This window comes from Drosophila elegans, unplaced genomic scaffold, assembly GCF_018152505.1.
Source record: "Drosophila elegans isolate 14027-0461.03 unplaced genomic scaffold, ASM1815250v1 contig_349, whole genome shotgun sequence".
In the NCBI taxonomy this organism is placed as follows: Eukaryota; Metazoa; Arthropoda; class Insecta; order Diptera; family Drosophilidae; genus Drosophila; species Drosophila elegans.
The window spans coordinates 1,896,836-1,910,931 of record NW_024545729.1 but is presented as its reverse complement, the minus strand read 5'-3'; the positions used below and the strand labels follow the sequence as shown (position 1 = coordinate 1,910,931).

General features: G+C 32.3%; 1 protein-coding gene across 7 annotated transcripts in view; it reads right to left on the bottom strand.

Annotated features, from left to right (window-relative positions):
• LOC108134592 (calcium-dependent secretion activator) overlaps positions 1 to 14,096 on the bottom strand; it is a 53,405-nt gene that overhangs the window by 11,479 nt on the left and 27,830 nt on the right. For 5 of the 7 annotated variants that reach the window (XM_041708609.1, XM_041708613.1, XM_041708612.1 and 2 more), the window contains 3 exons: positions 12,627 to 12,739; positions 4,708 to 4,914; positions 549 to 705 (listed from right to left, as the gene is read on the bottom strand). In XM_041708609.1, coding sequence (XP_041564543.1) covers positions 549 to 705; positions 4,708 to 4,914; positions 12,627 to 12,739 — 477 coding nt within the window. The remainder of the gene's footprint in view (positions 1 to 548; positions 706 to 4,707; positions 4,915 to 12,626; positions 12,740 to 14,096) is intronic. The other 2 variants (XM_041708614.1, XM_041708615.1) reach the window with 1 other exon arrangement.

The following is a 14,096-nucleotide window of genomic DNA, read 5'->3' as shown; positions in this document are numbered from 1 at the left end:
GCCGAAGTTTGCTTCCGTTCTTGTTTTTAATAAAAAATTAATTTGTCTTGACGAATTGATATGAATCTTGTAGCTTTAAATACTTAAATATATAATACTTATCCACTAGATATGCTGAAGCGTTATAGCTGCTGTAGCTTTAACCATTATTGTTTAGCTTTAACTATAAGTTAGCATTATATAAATACATAATTAAATAAATACATTTAAACAAGTTTATATTTTTAAGGTCACATATGAAGTGCCACCAAGAGTGTATGTGTAGTTTATTAAAATATCGAAATTAAGTTCTTCATCGGTTGTCGGTATTAAATCAAAACAGAGTCTCTTTTTAAAAGCTGTCCAACAACATAAATTGCGCTTTATAAACTAAAAGTTTAACGATAAAGCCTAGTCGATTGAGGAAATCCCCATTGAAGCGTAATAGAAGTAAAATGACAGTAATGTACAAAATTGTATTATAAATTGATTAAGAAGTCCGCAGTTTTTATGTATACGTAGCTTATATATACATTATTTTAAAAGAAAATGTAGAATTAAATACTTACCATCTGCTCTTAAATAATCATTTAAAATTTGAAATAATGGAAAAGAATCCCACGTATCGGGAGCCTGCTCTGATAAGACTCTGTCCATATCAACTGCAAAGAGGGACCAAAATATTTCCGCGTGTTCAACCAGCAAATCGCTAAACCATGCAAAAGCCTAGAGGAAATAAAAGTTTAGTTGTTATTGATTAATAAAAAATGGTTTGCAAATTTTTACAATCAATAAGAAAAGTACAGGCAACATTTTCAAAGTACAACATTTTAAAAAGAAAATATGAGCATTAGACACATGATCTATAGACATTTTTACAGTTTAGTAACAAATCGATATAGAATTCGTTTAGGTGTGTACAGGAAGGTTTGGAAAAAAATTATTATTTATGTTCTTGATCGTCATCGCACGAATATCAACAGACTTTAGGTAGGTAATAAATAGGTTACCACCGCCTAATATTTTCCCACAACAACAATCTGGCAACATAGCAAAAAGAACTTATAGTTTATCTTTATGTCTCCGCAGACGGCACCCGGCGGACCTGTGGATTCTTGGCCGTGATAGGGTGCCATCTTTAAAGCCACCAGAATACTGACAAATGACCTAACCTGGAAAGAGAGCACCTATTACCCGAATATTTGGGATCTTTGGAACACCTCTTCATAACATACACGAAAACAAGGACCATCCTTGTGTGACGTGTTAAAATATATAATTGCCTTCAGGGATTATTATAAAAAAAAATATAGTTTATCTATATTATAAATATTTAAAAAAATTATAGATACACAAAAGAAAATTATTTACATAAAATTTGAACAGGGAATTACTTCATCGTACATATATTTTTAGCATTAGGCGTCTTCTTGCGAAGCCAATTATAATCAGATTTGGGTACAAAATCTTTGAGACCGAATGATATATTGCTAAACTTATAACTTATTTGTTAAAATCAAAAACTGTCATGCTAAATTTGATGTTATTTGGTTTTTAAGTTACGTTTCTATAAAAATATGGTGAAGTATTTCATTGGGTACATTTTTATTATATTATATTTCCATAACGCAAAAGAGTTATCTAAAAAATAAAAGACTCTAATCGATATTTTCATATCTGTTTGTCTGTTTAAAATTTAGAGTTCCACGTAAAGATTGCTTCAAATTTCCGACAAAAATCATACAAACCCCTTTAGCATCTACTTAATTTGTGGTCGGCGTGTACCGGTCTTTCTTTAATTTGTTTAACGGCAAACAAAATATGTGCCCTTAGTAACGCAAACCCAAAGTTTTAATTTGACTCTGCATTTTAAAATCTAAAGGCAAAGGTCATAGAAGTTTTGGAAGTCGAATTTGTACAGGCGCCTATCGAAATACTTCCACATGTCAGAGTAGAAGTGAATGCGCCTTGCAGAATAATCAGAATTTGGAACATGTCTTGCTGATACAAACGCACACCATATCTTGGAAGGGGAGAAAAATCAAGTAAAACAGCAAAACAAGCAATAAGCCTGCTACGATCAAATTCAATCATTTTTTTCTCATTTATAAAATGTTAATTTATGTTGTGTTGGAGGAAAAGTGGTTTACAAAGAATCCGCCCCATATCTGTCGAGCTTTTGCCGGCAGCCATGTGCAAGACCATCAATATATAACATCTATTTATCGAGTTAGAATTCGTAACCATCACCATTTTTTAAAAATTCGGCTCTAAAAGACTCACGGTATTTTTTTAGTCGCTCAAATTAACATTTAATTGCTTGAACAGTCTTTTGTCTAAATAGTTAATTTTGGGGGTAGGGAAATTGTTTCTGTACCCACACTTCAGACTAAAACCTAAACAATTGAGCATTATTCAACTGATTTGTCAAATTATCTATTAAAGACTTTATTAACCGATAGAAACTTTTGTTCTGAAATTGCACCTACACACAACCTAACTTCATAACTTATCTTGATGCTGAAGAAAAACAAGCAAAAACGCAGATATGGACTTTTGCTAAATGTATTGCATCAAGGTCTAGAAAACATGGTAAAATCAACAGATTTCTGTGTAACATTTATTTTGATTTTTAATGTGGCTGTTTCGCTTATAACAACTTTGTTCCGATTTCTGTGATTATAGAGCAGTGAAGCTATGATGATTTTCCGATGAAATGTTCGATATTTACTATGGCAGCTATATATAAAACCGTAATTTTGAAATACTAAACCATTATAGCAAACTAGAAAGGACTTATAGTTTATATTTTTTTTCCGATATTAAATATTCTTTAAAGAATCTAAATTTCATATTATATGCGTAGCTGCCTAAAAACATTAAAGCTATGATGATTTTCAAGTAAATTTTTCGATCGTTTCTACGGCAGCTATATAAGACATTTTTCCAATTTTAACGAAACTAAAAACGTAATTTTAAATATTAAACCAATATTATATCCAAAAGAATTAAACATAAATTTAAAATAAAAATTGTTGCCAATCGTCGCCCGATTTTCAAAAAAATTAAGCCGTAATTCTAAACTAACAAAACATTACTATACATCGAAAAATAAATAAAAACAAGAAAAGAAGCAAACTTCTGCAAGTTATGGAGCTTTATGTTATAGTCCTCCGATTTTGATGAAATTAAACCCCAAATTCTGAAATATTTAACCATTACTATATCTCGAAGAACTAAAAAAAAATTAAAAAACAGTCAAGTTAGAATTTTTTTATTTATTTTTCCTATACTATGTACTACCTGCAATGGAGAGACTACTTTTGGTAAAGTTTCATGCAGATCATGCAGCTTTAAAACTGATAGATGATAAACGGACGGATAGACGGACATGGCTAGATCGACTCTCCTAGTCGGAGAGTCTACTATATGTTATTATTAATAGTATATTTTTCAATAACAATCTCCCCCATCATCTCTTTAAAACAATTCGGAGGCCAACTCAATTTTTAAAAAGCGAATATTTATATAAGTAAAATAACGTTAGAGCAATTAAAACATAAACAAAAAAATACAATAAAAAAGAGGTCCCCATAGGTATAATAAGAATCAAATTCATAAATTTATAAATTTTGAATCTTACTACTATTAAAAATTGTCAAAAAAAAGCTAATGCTTGCAGCGCTGGATATAATATTAAATAAATAAAAACTAAATAAACTAAATTCATAATACCCTCTGCAAGAGTATTGCTCAGAAATATAGTTCGAATAATCAAGACTTTATGAGCGCTGAGCAAGTCATGTTTAACGATCTAGAGCAACAATTTATGATCTGTTACTCAAACCCGTCAAGGGAGCAGTTGTTAGCACGTGTAATCTGTAAGTGCAGGCCACTTAAACTAGAAAATATAATCGCTTAAGATGTGTCTCTCTTTCACAAAGATTAAAGGAAAGCAAAGGTACAAAAAATTACCATTTTTTAAAAAGTTAAGATAATTTTTATCATCGAATCAGCTATGTTTCTTTTGGCAAATAATATTAGGAAGAGGGAAACAGAGGGAGAAACAGAGGCAAGAACAATGAATGATTGTTTTCAAGAATCAACAATAAAATTCTTTTAGCCACAAATGTTTTTTTGTTTTTCTTTCAACACCAGGCGACTCGATACAAACAAGTCCGTCTGGCCAATGGGCGAATGCTGATTTTGCCCCAGTTACCGGTAATCGGTTTCCTCGCGATATACAAATAAAATTAACTTTACAACCAACAACACCTGGAGCACTATAAAATAGCTTTAGGCCTGATATACTAAGATAATTTGCATTGAAAAAACCAAACCGACTTTCATCATCTGATCAAGCTATGCATGGTTACTTATCATAATGCTGTTTTAATAACAAGCTTTTTGGGAACATACCCTGCGCTATGTGTTTCTTGCATCGGATTCATTTAGAAATTAATCTAAAACCTTAAAATTTAAGTGATACCAACTAATGCTTAAATAAATATAATATATACACATAATAGGGGGCTGTGCGGGGTTTTTGAAATTGTGGCGCATATTTTGTGCCTGCAGTCTCACCGTAAGGTGAATTGGTAAGAAAATGACGCGCACAAATTTGTGTTGAATTTAGTAAATTTATGTATGGTGCAAAATCAATATTAAGTCCCAATATAATTGTCATATCCAAAATGTAATAAGCTTATGCTAATCAACGATACATGCCGTCGGTACTGGCGGGGTATAAACTGCATGAGTCGGCATACAGTAACGAAATGATGGTCCATCAGTTGATGCTGCAGTAGCCAGATCAGATGTGCCAATGAGTCCAGTATTGGCGGTCAAATTAACATCGTTTTCATTGTGGTCTCCTGGTACATCACCATCTTCCTTACTCATATTATTTTTATCCATTTTATCATGTCTGCGCAGCTAAATAAATCGGGCATAGTGTGTTAAATAGGTGTAAGTACATAAAATTCTTTATTCATTTATAAGTAACATATACAGATATATAATGCCACATTTGCACTATTCTGCAACTCCCAAACAGTAGGTATCTATTAGAAAAATTATAGTTTAAAATATTGATATATTTGTTTAGATAAACTATTTTTCAGTCTGGGTTCTAAATTGGTGCGTTATCAGTTCGAAATTATGATTGCTAATAAGGGCAGATGGAAAAGCATTATTTATTTATTATATTATTATATTTAATTTAACACTTTTAAATTATATTAAGGAGTAAGGTAATTTTCAATTGTTCCTCTTAAAACCCGAAATTTTGCTATACTTGTCTAAAGAAAAATAAAACGCTAGGGCCGAACAATTGAATATAACCCTATTTAAGATTATTAATCGAGTTTTGGCCATGTTTTATGTATTCCTCTAACATTGTGCCTAAAACTTTAAAGCAGAGTGAAAAAAGTAAAACAAGAGTGATAGCAAACGACGACAAGCCGAAGTTGATATACCCTTGCTGCTATAAAAATAACATGTTTATAATCATAGAATACTACTTTGCGTAGAAACGGACGAACATGGCTAGATCGAGTCGTCTGGCGATGCTGATAAAGAATAAATAGGGTCGGAAATGTTTCCTTCACTACGTTCATTACATTACCAGGAGTAGCAAGGGTATACAAAATAGGTGATGTGCATACCCTTGAGGCTTCATTTGCTATTAAAATGGAATTATTAGTTTTTATTCATTGAGAAGAAACTTAGAAAATAATAATAAGATTTTATACCCTTGCAGAGGGTATTATAGTTTCACTGAAGCAGTCATTTTCGAGGAGAGTCGATCTAGCCATGTCCGTCAGCTCCCTCATAAGCTTGATTTTGGATAGAAATATGCTAAAACAGCTATATTCAAATAGAAGAAAAACATACGAAAAAAATATAGGTTTATAAATGGCATTACTAATGATTCCAAAACTTAAAACAGTCAATTGCGTAAATTAATGTATAACTTAAATTATATTCTACCCAATTCACATTCGGGAAGTCTATACCAATTAAAAAGGGCCGAGAACGGATTTTTTTTCCCTCACTATTATATAGTTGTATTGACGAATAGGCTGAAATTTGATATATTTAGAAAAATGCTAGATCATTTAAAAAATGCTAGATCAACCCTGAAAAATGCTTATCTTGAAACACTGGTCAGTTTTAACGCAAACTAGGCTCTTAGTTTTAAAGCTATCTCCTTAAAATTTCTCAAAAACTGTCTTTCTGTTGCAGTTAGAATGTAGGTAGGACGGACCACATCACCACATCACATAGCTACCTTAGGAACAACAAAAAAAGTATATGGACAAAAATTATAAATTCGCTGTGTTTTAATTTTGATAATAATGGTCAGATATTTTAAAACAACTGCTTTAAATGTATTAAAATCGGACGAAGTCCATTGAAAAAATCATACAAATAAAAAAATATAAGTAAAATGATGACGTCGTTGTTTTTCAATTGACATATAGTAATTGTTTGTTATTTCAGATTTACGGGCTTGCGATTCAATTAAATCGGACAACGCTTTACTGTTGTTAAAAATAGAAATAACTGCAAGGGTATATAAACTATTGCTTGCCAAAGTTTTGTTTCTTGTCTTGTTTTATATGTAACTAAACTTACGGTCTGTAGGATAATTCACTGTTAAAACGTCTGTCCTAAGCCACACATCTACCTCCAAAGTTGTTTATTTTTTCATCACATTTCACAACACATTTTCACAAAAAAATCTTTACTTATAATGTTACCATTAGTTTTTAAAACGAAACCTTGGATGTTATTGCGAAATAAGTAAAGTAATTAAGAATAAGTATTAAGGCTGAAAGCTTTGAACTCATTTTAATAATTTTTAACAAAACTGTTTCTGGGAAAATTTCAAAAAAAATGTATTGTGTTTTATGATAAACCAATGGTTACCATTGAATACGAGATTTCCTTTTCGAAATTTTTTTTATTTGTAGATAACTTTTCCTAATGACTTAAGAGGGTATTCTGGTGTAGAAATTTGAAAAATTAATGTTTTTAGCACTCTTAAAAATATGGTCCTTAACAAAATTTTCAAAATTCGGATTATTTTTGGAGATACAGCCGATTTTGTGACGTGGCGTCCGAGTCTTTGTAAATGTTTCCTAAACTTTTAACGCGATTTTCTCGAAACTACTTTTTTTGATATTTCGAGTTCAACTAAACCGATTCCTTTGAAATTTGGTATATATTTTTTTGTACTACTCTCTATCGCGTCTGCCTCGGACTTAAAAAAGTTTGATTATAAATATTATAAAAATATTCGAAAAAGTCAAAAAAATTGTTTAAAAAAAAATAAGTATTTATTGTTTTTAAGTCGACGCCGTTTTTTTATTTCGAATTTGAAGAATTTGTTTGATTTTTTTCCGATCTCTACAAAGGGCTGAAAACATGTTAACCAGGACGCAGCAATTTTTTTTGAAGATCCCGATCCATAGGCCCGTATTCGGCGAAAATTGAGTTTTTTTATTTTATATTTTTTTTTGTGTTCCTAAAATGGCAATAAAACCATTTAAAAAACAGCATATTACAAATGTTTTTCATTTCTATTTATCTAACTTGAAAAAATGCCTACAATTTATTTGTGGAAGACCACTTAATGGGTTTTTATTTCGCGCAATGTGCCAAAGAGCGCTTGGTGGAAGATGCGCGTTTTTATCGAAAAATCATATGGTTCCGGCAGGACAGCGCTGCAAGCCGAAATGTTAACTGGCTGCCACGCAGCTGCGATTTGACCTCTTTGGACTACTTTTTGTGGGTCGTCGTCGAGGACGAGTGTTATGCCAACAGCACGATATTGAAGTCGCAATTAGGGCTATTGAGGGCCATACTATCGCAAATGTGTTGAAAAATTGGGTCGATCATAGCCATATGTAGCCACATGAATGAAGTGGTTTTCCACAAATAAACAGCAAAAAAAGCGGGTGTATAATGAATGTAACCACATATAAAAATAAAAACAAATAAATATTTAAAAATAAACAAAATGGTACCGGTTTTTCCTGTTGCAGCTATAGAATTAAGTCGCCCCATTGTCAAGAGTCCGATATGAATCTAATCACATATTGTTATCAATGAAACGTAAAAATGTTATAAATCAACGAAATTTAACCACATTGTTCCTATGTCAGCTATATAATTTAGACGAGAATATCTCATTTGAATAGGGTCAACATTTCGAGAAATCACGAAGATTATTTACTTGCCCTTACATTGAAATTTAATTAGTTAGTTTGACGAAAACAAAAAAAATAAGTGTAGTCAGATTAAACACTATCGGATTAAAGCAGTATGCTTGTTTTCAAATTTTCCAGATAAATTGCAATTCTATGTGCACTTAGTGTATGTTTTTTTGTATTATTTTTTATTATTAAAACCTAATATATATTTTAGAAGATATGTCAATTATCCAGGTATCCCAATACATTATCACAATCCTGCAACCAACTTGCGGTTCACTCTGTTCACAAGCTTCTGCATTTTCAATACCGATCTCTAGCCTTAAACGTTCCCGGCAGCGACTCGTTTCATACCCAAACGGTCAGTCAAAATGGTACGAACTGACTCGTGAAAGATGTTCGGGACTTCTGCTATCCCTCTTACCTCTCACTGCATCGATGTTAGTGTCGGTGAAAGATGTGGATGGAAGGAAATTCGACAAACACAGGTTTTTTTAATTTATCCAGCCTTGGTACTTTGTTGACAGAAGGTATTACAATTTGAGGTATCGACATAGCCGATATTTAACAGTTTACCCTTAATAAGTTTTATTTTCCAATTCAACTTAAAACAAGAAAAGAAGCAAACTTCGGCAAGCCGAAAAAGCCGATAAAATTTAAACCGTAATTCTGAAATATTAAACCATTACTATATGTCGAAGAACTAAAAAAAAATTAAAAAACAGCAAAGTTATAATTTTTTTAAAATTTATTTTACCGATTGTTCCTATGGAAGCTATATGCTATAGTCGTCCGATCCGACGGACGGATAGACGGACATGGCTTGATCGACTCTCCTAGTGATGTTGATCAAGTATATATATATTTTATAGGGTCGGAAATGTCTCCTTCACTGCGTTTCAAACTTCTGACTGAAATTATAATACCCTCTGCAAGGGTATAAAAATTGTTTAGGCTTAGCTTTCTAGAAACGTATGTTTTCTTAAAACAAGTAAGCGGAGCAGATTTTGAAATTATTTTCTTATTACAAATCGCACTTTATTGCAGAAAATAAACAAAAGTATCTACAATTTCTTGGGAGAAAACTTCATACTAAAATTTTTTTAATTGGTGTCCAGCTGTACAATGGGGAAAGTTTTTTTTTGTCTTCAGTGATTAAAAATGTAATTTAATCTTTTAACATAATGTGAGGAAAAAATAATTTTATACTATGTCTGCCAAGCATAATAATTAAATAGTTCAAGGTTAAGCCAAGTAAATGCTTTTTGATTTTTAATTTAATAAAATCAAAGTTTGATTCTTTTAGTTTAAAAGTTTGCATTTACCTATAAATTTTTGAGTTGGTTTAGGGTTTATGCACTTTATAAAACTAAACAGCAAAAAATCATGTTTTTATAAAATATGTTATGGTATTTTGATATAAAAGTATCCTAAAGTTTTTAAAATACGAAACGTTAGATAATTTTGCACACAAAATTCGTTATTTTTAAAATGAATTAGAGGACAACCTTTAGTTTTCATTAAGAAATCCCTTTCTAAATTTAAAATGGTAAAATAAGAAGAAAAAGAAATGACGCCGGCGATGACCCGGCTGCCGAAATAGAAAAATCTGTAATTTGAAGAACAAGTTGGAAGCACATGCAAATCGTTCCGTCCGTCCGTCTGTCCGTCCGTGCATAAAACTTTCCCAAAAGTTGTCTTTCTATTGCAGGTAGTACATAGGCGGATCGGACGACTATAGCATGTAGCTCCCTTTGGAACAATCGGAAAAATAAATGAAAAAAATTATAACTTTGCTGTTTTTTCTTCGACATATAGTAATAGTTCAAAATTTTAGAATAACGGTTTAAATTTCATCAAAATCGAACGACTATATCATATAGCTCCCATGGAAACAATACAAATATATAAAAAAAAAACTTTTTTTGTAACGTAACTTTTCCATCTTGTAATTTTTTCAAATTTTCTTTTTGATTTATTAATAATTTGACAGTTCAGAACCACGCTTTTGATTTTATTAAAATCGGAAAACGATATCATATAGTTGCCATAGGAAATATCGAATAATTAAGCTGCAAATCATCATATCTTCAATGTTCTTAAACATATACGCAAGTAAATGATAATTTTAATGATTTCAAGAATATTTAATTTTTGCAATAGCTGCAAGGGTATATAAACTTCGGCTTACCGAAATTTGCTTCCTTTCTTGTTTTGTATAAGATGTCGCATTTATGCATTGTATAATCTTTGATAAGATGTACAACCACAAAATATAATCACAGCCAGATAGCAGGGAACTAGACTTTTTTAAATACTGCCGCCGGATCAATATGATTTATAATTACATTGCTGAGCATGCTTAATAACTTTTGTATTTTTCTCCCTGTTCGCTAGCCAATAGAAATATCGCGTCGCTCCTTGCGATGGCCTTAATAACAAATTTAAACCTATATAAATCGAAAAAAACTGGTTTTACAAAAAATGTTTTCACTACATGTTAAATTTAAACTTAGCTCATGGCGGCAACAGACATATTTGACTTTATATAAATTTTTGTTTATTTGGGTCCAGCATGTTTGCAAAACTCATACTAATCAAACGCCTTTGCCAGTTGTTAGTGAGCTGATTTTGTTTTGGAAAAAAAACGACCAAAGGGAAATTCAGTGGCAAATCCCAAAATGGATAGGGGAAGTTCGATTATGTTAAAGAAAAATCCGAAAATGTTATTAAATCCACTTTCGAGTTCGATTTGTAAAATTTTTGATTGAGTTGAAAGATATTAATAAAACAAACAGAGTGACATGACAAACTTTCGCGATTTGTAATAAACTTGCGCTGCGTGCCCATAACTAGAATCTGCATGTGAAATCCCAATGGCGGCACCCCAATATTTATTTTAAAATATTATATTTTGTTGAAAAGTATGTACCCGGTAGAGGGAAGCAATACCTATATATATATATATATATATATATATATATATATATATATATATTCTTGATCAATACGATCAATAGCCGAGTCGATCTTGCGTGTCCCTCTGTATGTCCGTCCGTATGAAACTATACAGGCTAAAGATTTGAGATTTTGAATGCAGATCCTTGCTAGTTTATTATTATTGTTATTGCACATTATTATGCAGATAAAACGAGGCCACACGCATACTGTAAATTCTATAAATCGCGAAAGTTTTTTATGTCAGTCTGGTAGAAATTAGTTATATGAGTGCTTTGGTCTCATTTATCGGTAGACACACAATATTTTTTCAAATTGGGCTATTATTTTGGAAATTATTGAGTTAATACGTTCCCTGGCACCGCTCTGCCGCTGCGCTGCCGGCAAAACACTATCTTATGCTCTTTAGTTAGGGCCTTGGTGATCGCTGATTTAGAGAGAAAGAGTGAAGGAACTGTTAGCGGGGGATGGGGTGCTGCACGCTCTTACCTTCTTGAGTTGACAAAGCAGGTGGACAGATGCCGCCACCTAAGCCCCGATTTTTATGTTGGGAAATGTTTGGTTTGACATTTGTCAGCTGAGTAACGGGTATCTAACAGTCGGGGAACTCGATTATAGCATTCTCTCTTGTTTTAAGTGTATTTTGTATATGTTTTTAATACCATCACTTGAAAATATGTTACAGATATAAGAAAAAGTTGCAAAATTTTTGTTCCTATAGCCACTAACATCAAACATACAGCCATTTACAAATTTAAAATACAATAATAGTATGTATATACATTTAGTTTAGATCATTCATTTATATGGAACTCGCCTATAGCATACTTTCTTGTTTTAAGTGTATTTTTTATATGTTTTTAATATTATCATTTGAAAGTATGTTACACATATAAGAAAAAGTTGAAAAATTTGTTGTCTTATAGCCACTAACATCAAACATACAGCCATTTACAAATTTAAAATACAGTAATAATGTATACATTTAGTTTAAATCATTCATTTCTAAGATGTTATAAAATACATTATTAATACAATCAACAATCGATACAAAAACAAAAACAAAATATAAACAGAGTTTAATAAGTAGTAAAAAACAAACAAAAATAAAAATAACGACAAAATTAATTATTAAACAGTCTCACTTTGAGTTTGTAAGTTCAAAATTTAAAAAATAGATTTAAGGTATTGAACAACATTACCACAAATAATAGGTTGCTAATAAATTCATATATACTATAACATTATATACATTTATGTACATATTTTGTATAGATAGGCAAACGAATTATTTTTGAGTTTGTAAGTTCAAAATTTAAAAAATAGATTTAAGGTATTGAACAACATTACCACAAATAATAGGTTGCTAATAAATTCATATATACTATAACATTATATACATTTATGTACATATTTATCTATACAAATATAGGCAAACGAATTATTTTTATAATTTTTGTATCAACTTACTTCTCCATAGTGTTCCTCATTTTGTTGGAGCAAGTCAACACAAAGTTCTGCTAAGTGTATTAGGTCCTCCAGTTTTTTTGGGGCCGGAACAATAACTTCTCCTCGCAAATCCTCTGCGGATCAATAAAAAATGTTTAAGTTAAGGGTATTATAATCAATCAGTCAAAAGTTTGCAATGCTGTGAAGGAGACATATAGACCCTATAAAGTATGTATGTCCAAATTAAGCGTAAGCTTAGCCCGCAGAGCACCGGGGCTGGTAGCAACCCTAACAACAACAGATTTGGCCTCATAGGTGAAATTCGACCAGAACTGGGTTAAGAGCCCCAACCGAAACCTAAGCCCCCACCAATTTACATTAGGAAGAAAAACTCGAACGCCCTGGTCAACAAAATTGTTTTGCTGGTCGGGGACGGAAAATTTCATGTTGCTCCGCTTACTAAAGGGAATATTCACGAAACCAAACATTAGACCAAATCTGAAGAACAGATTTGTGTCCAAATAACTAAAAAGCAGCAAGGGCTTGCAAGTTGTGTTAAAGGGAATCGAGCCCGATGTAAACCCTAACAAAGTTATCAATGCCCTCAAAAAAACTATTTTTCTGCAAAGAACATGGTGTTACAGTTGCTTGCAGCTAAGCAGTCCAAATAATTGATGGCAAATCTACGAATAACCATGTGAAACGCCAATGGCGTTTCCCGGCACAAACTTGAAATAACTCAGTTCCTGAATATAAATCATATCGACATTATGCTACTGGTAGAGACGCACCACACAAGCAAATACAACTTCCAAATAAGAGGCTACACCTTCTACCGCACAGATCATCCAAATTAGGGTACGCATCAAGCACCATTTTCACTAAAGGTTTGCAACAAACTACTTGCAGTCCATGTCTATCATAGTGCAACCAGGTAACGGAAACCTTTCTGTAGCCGCCGTATACTGCCCGCCTCGCTATACAATCTCTGAAGGACAATTCATGGATTTTTACAACTTACTTGAAGATCGCTTTATAGCTGAAGGAGACTATAATGCTAAGCATACGCACTGGAGATCACGACTCGTTACTCCCAAAGGAAGGCAATTGTATAATGCAATCATCAAACTGAGCAACAAATGGGACTTATTTTCCCCTGGTAGCCCCACATACTAGCCAGCAGACCCCAGAAAAGTCCCTGACTAATAGATTTTGCGGTGTCAAAAAACATTCCACGTAATATAATAAGCGCCAAAACGCTTTCCGACCTTTCATCTGGCCATTTGCCAGTGTTTATAACTCTTATTCAAAGCCCAGAAGCCACAGACCACCCCCACAGGCTGACATCGCACAGAACCAACTGGCTAAAATATAAAAAGTATGTAAGTTCCCACATTGAACTAACACCGCAGCTCAACATCGAAGCGGACATCGACTGTTCTGCCGATGCTTTTGAAAATATACTCGTGGCAGCAGCCACTATTTCAACAC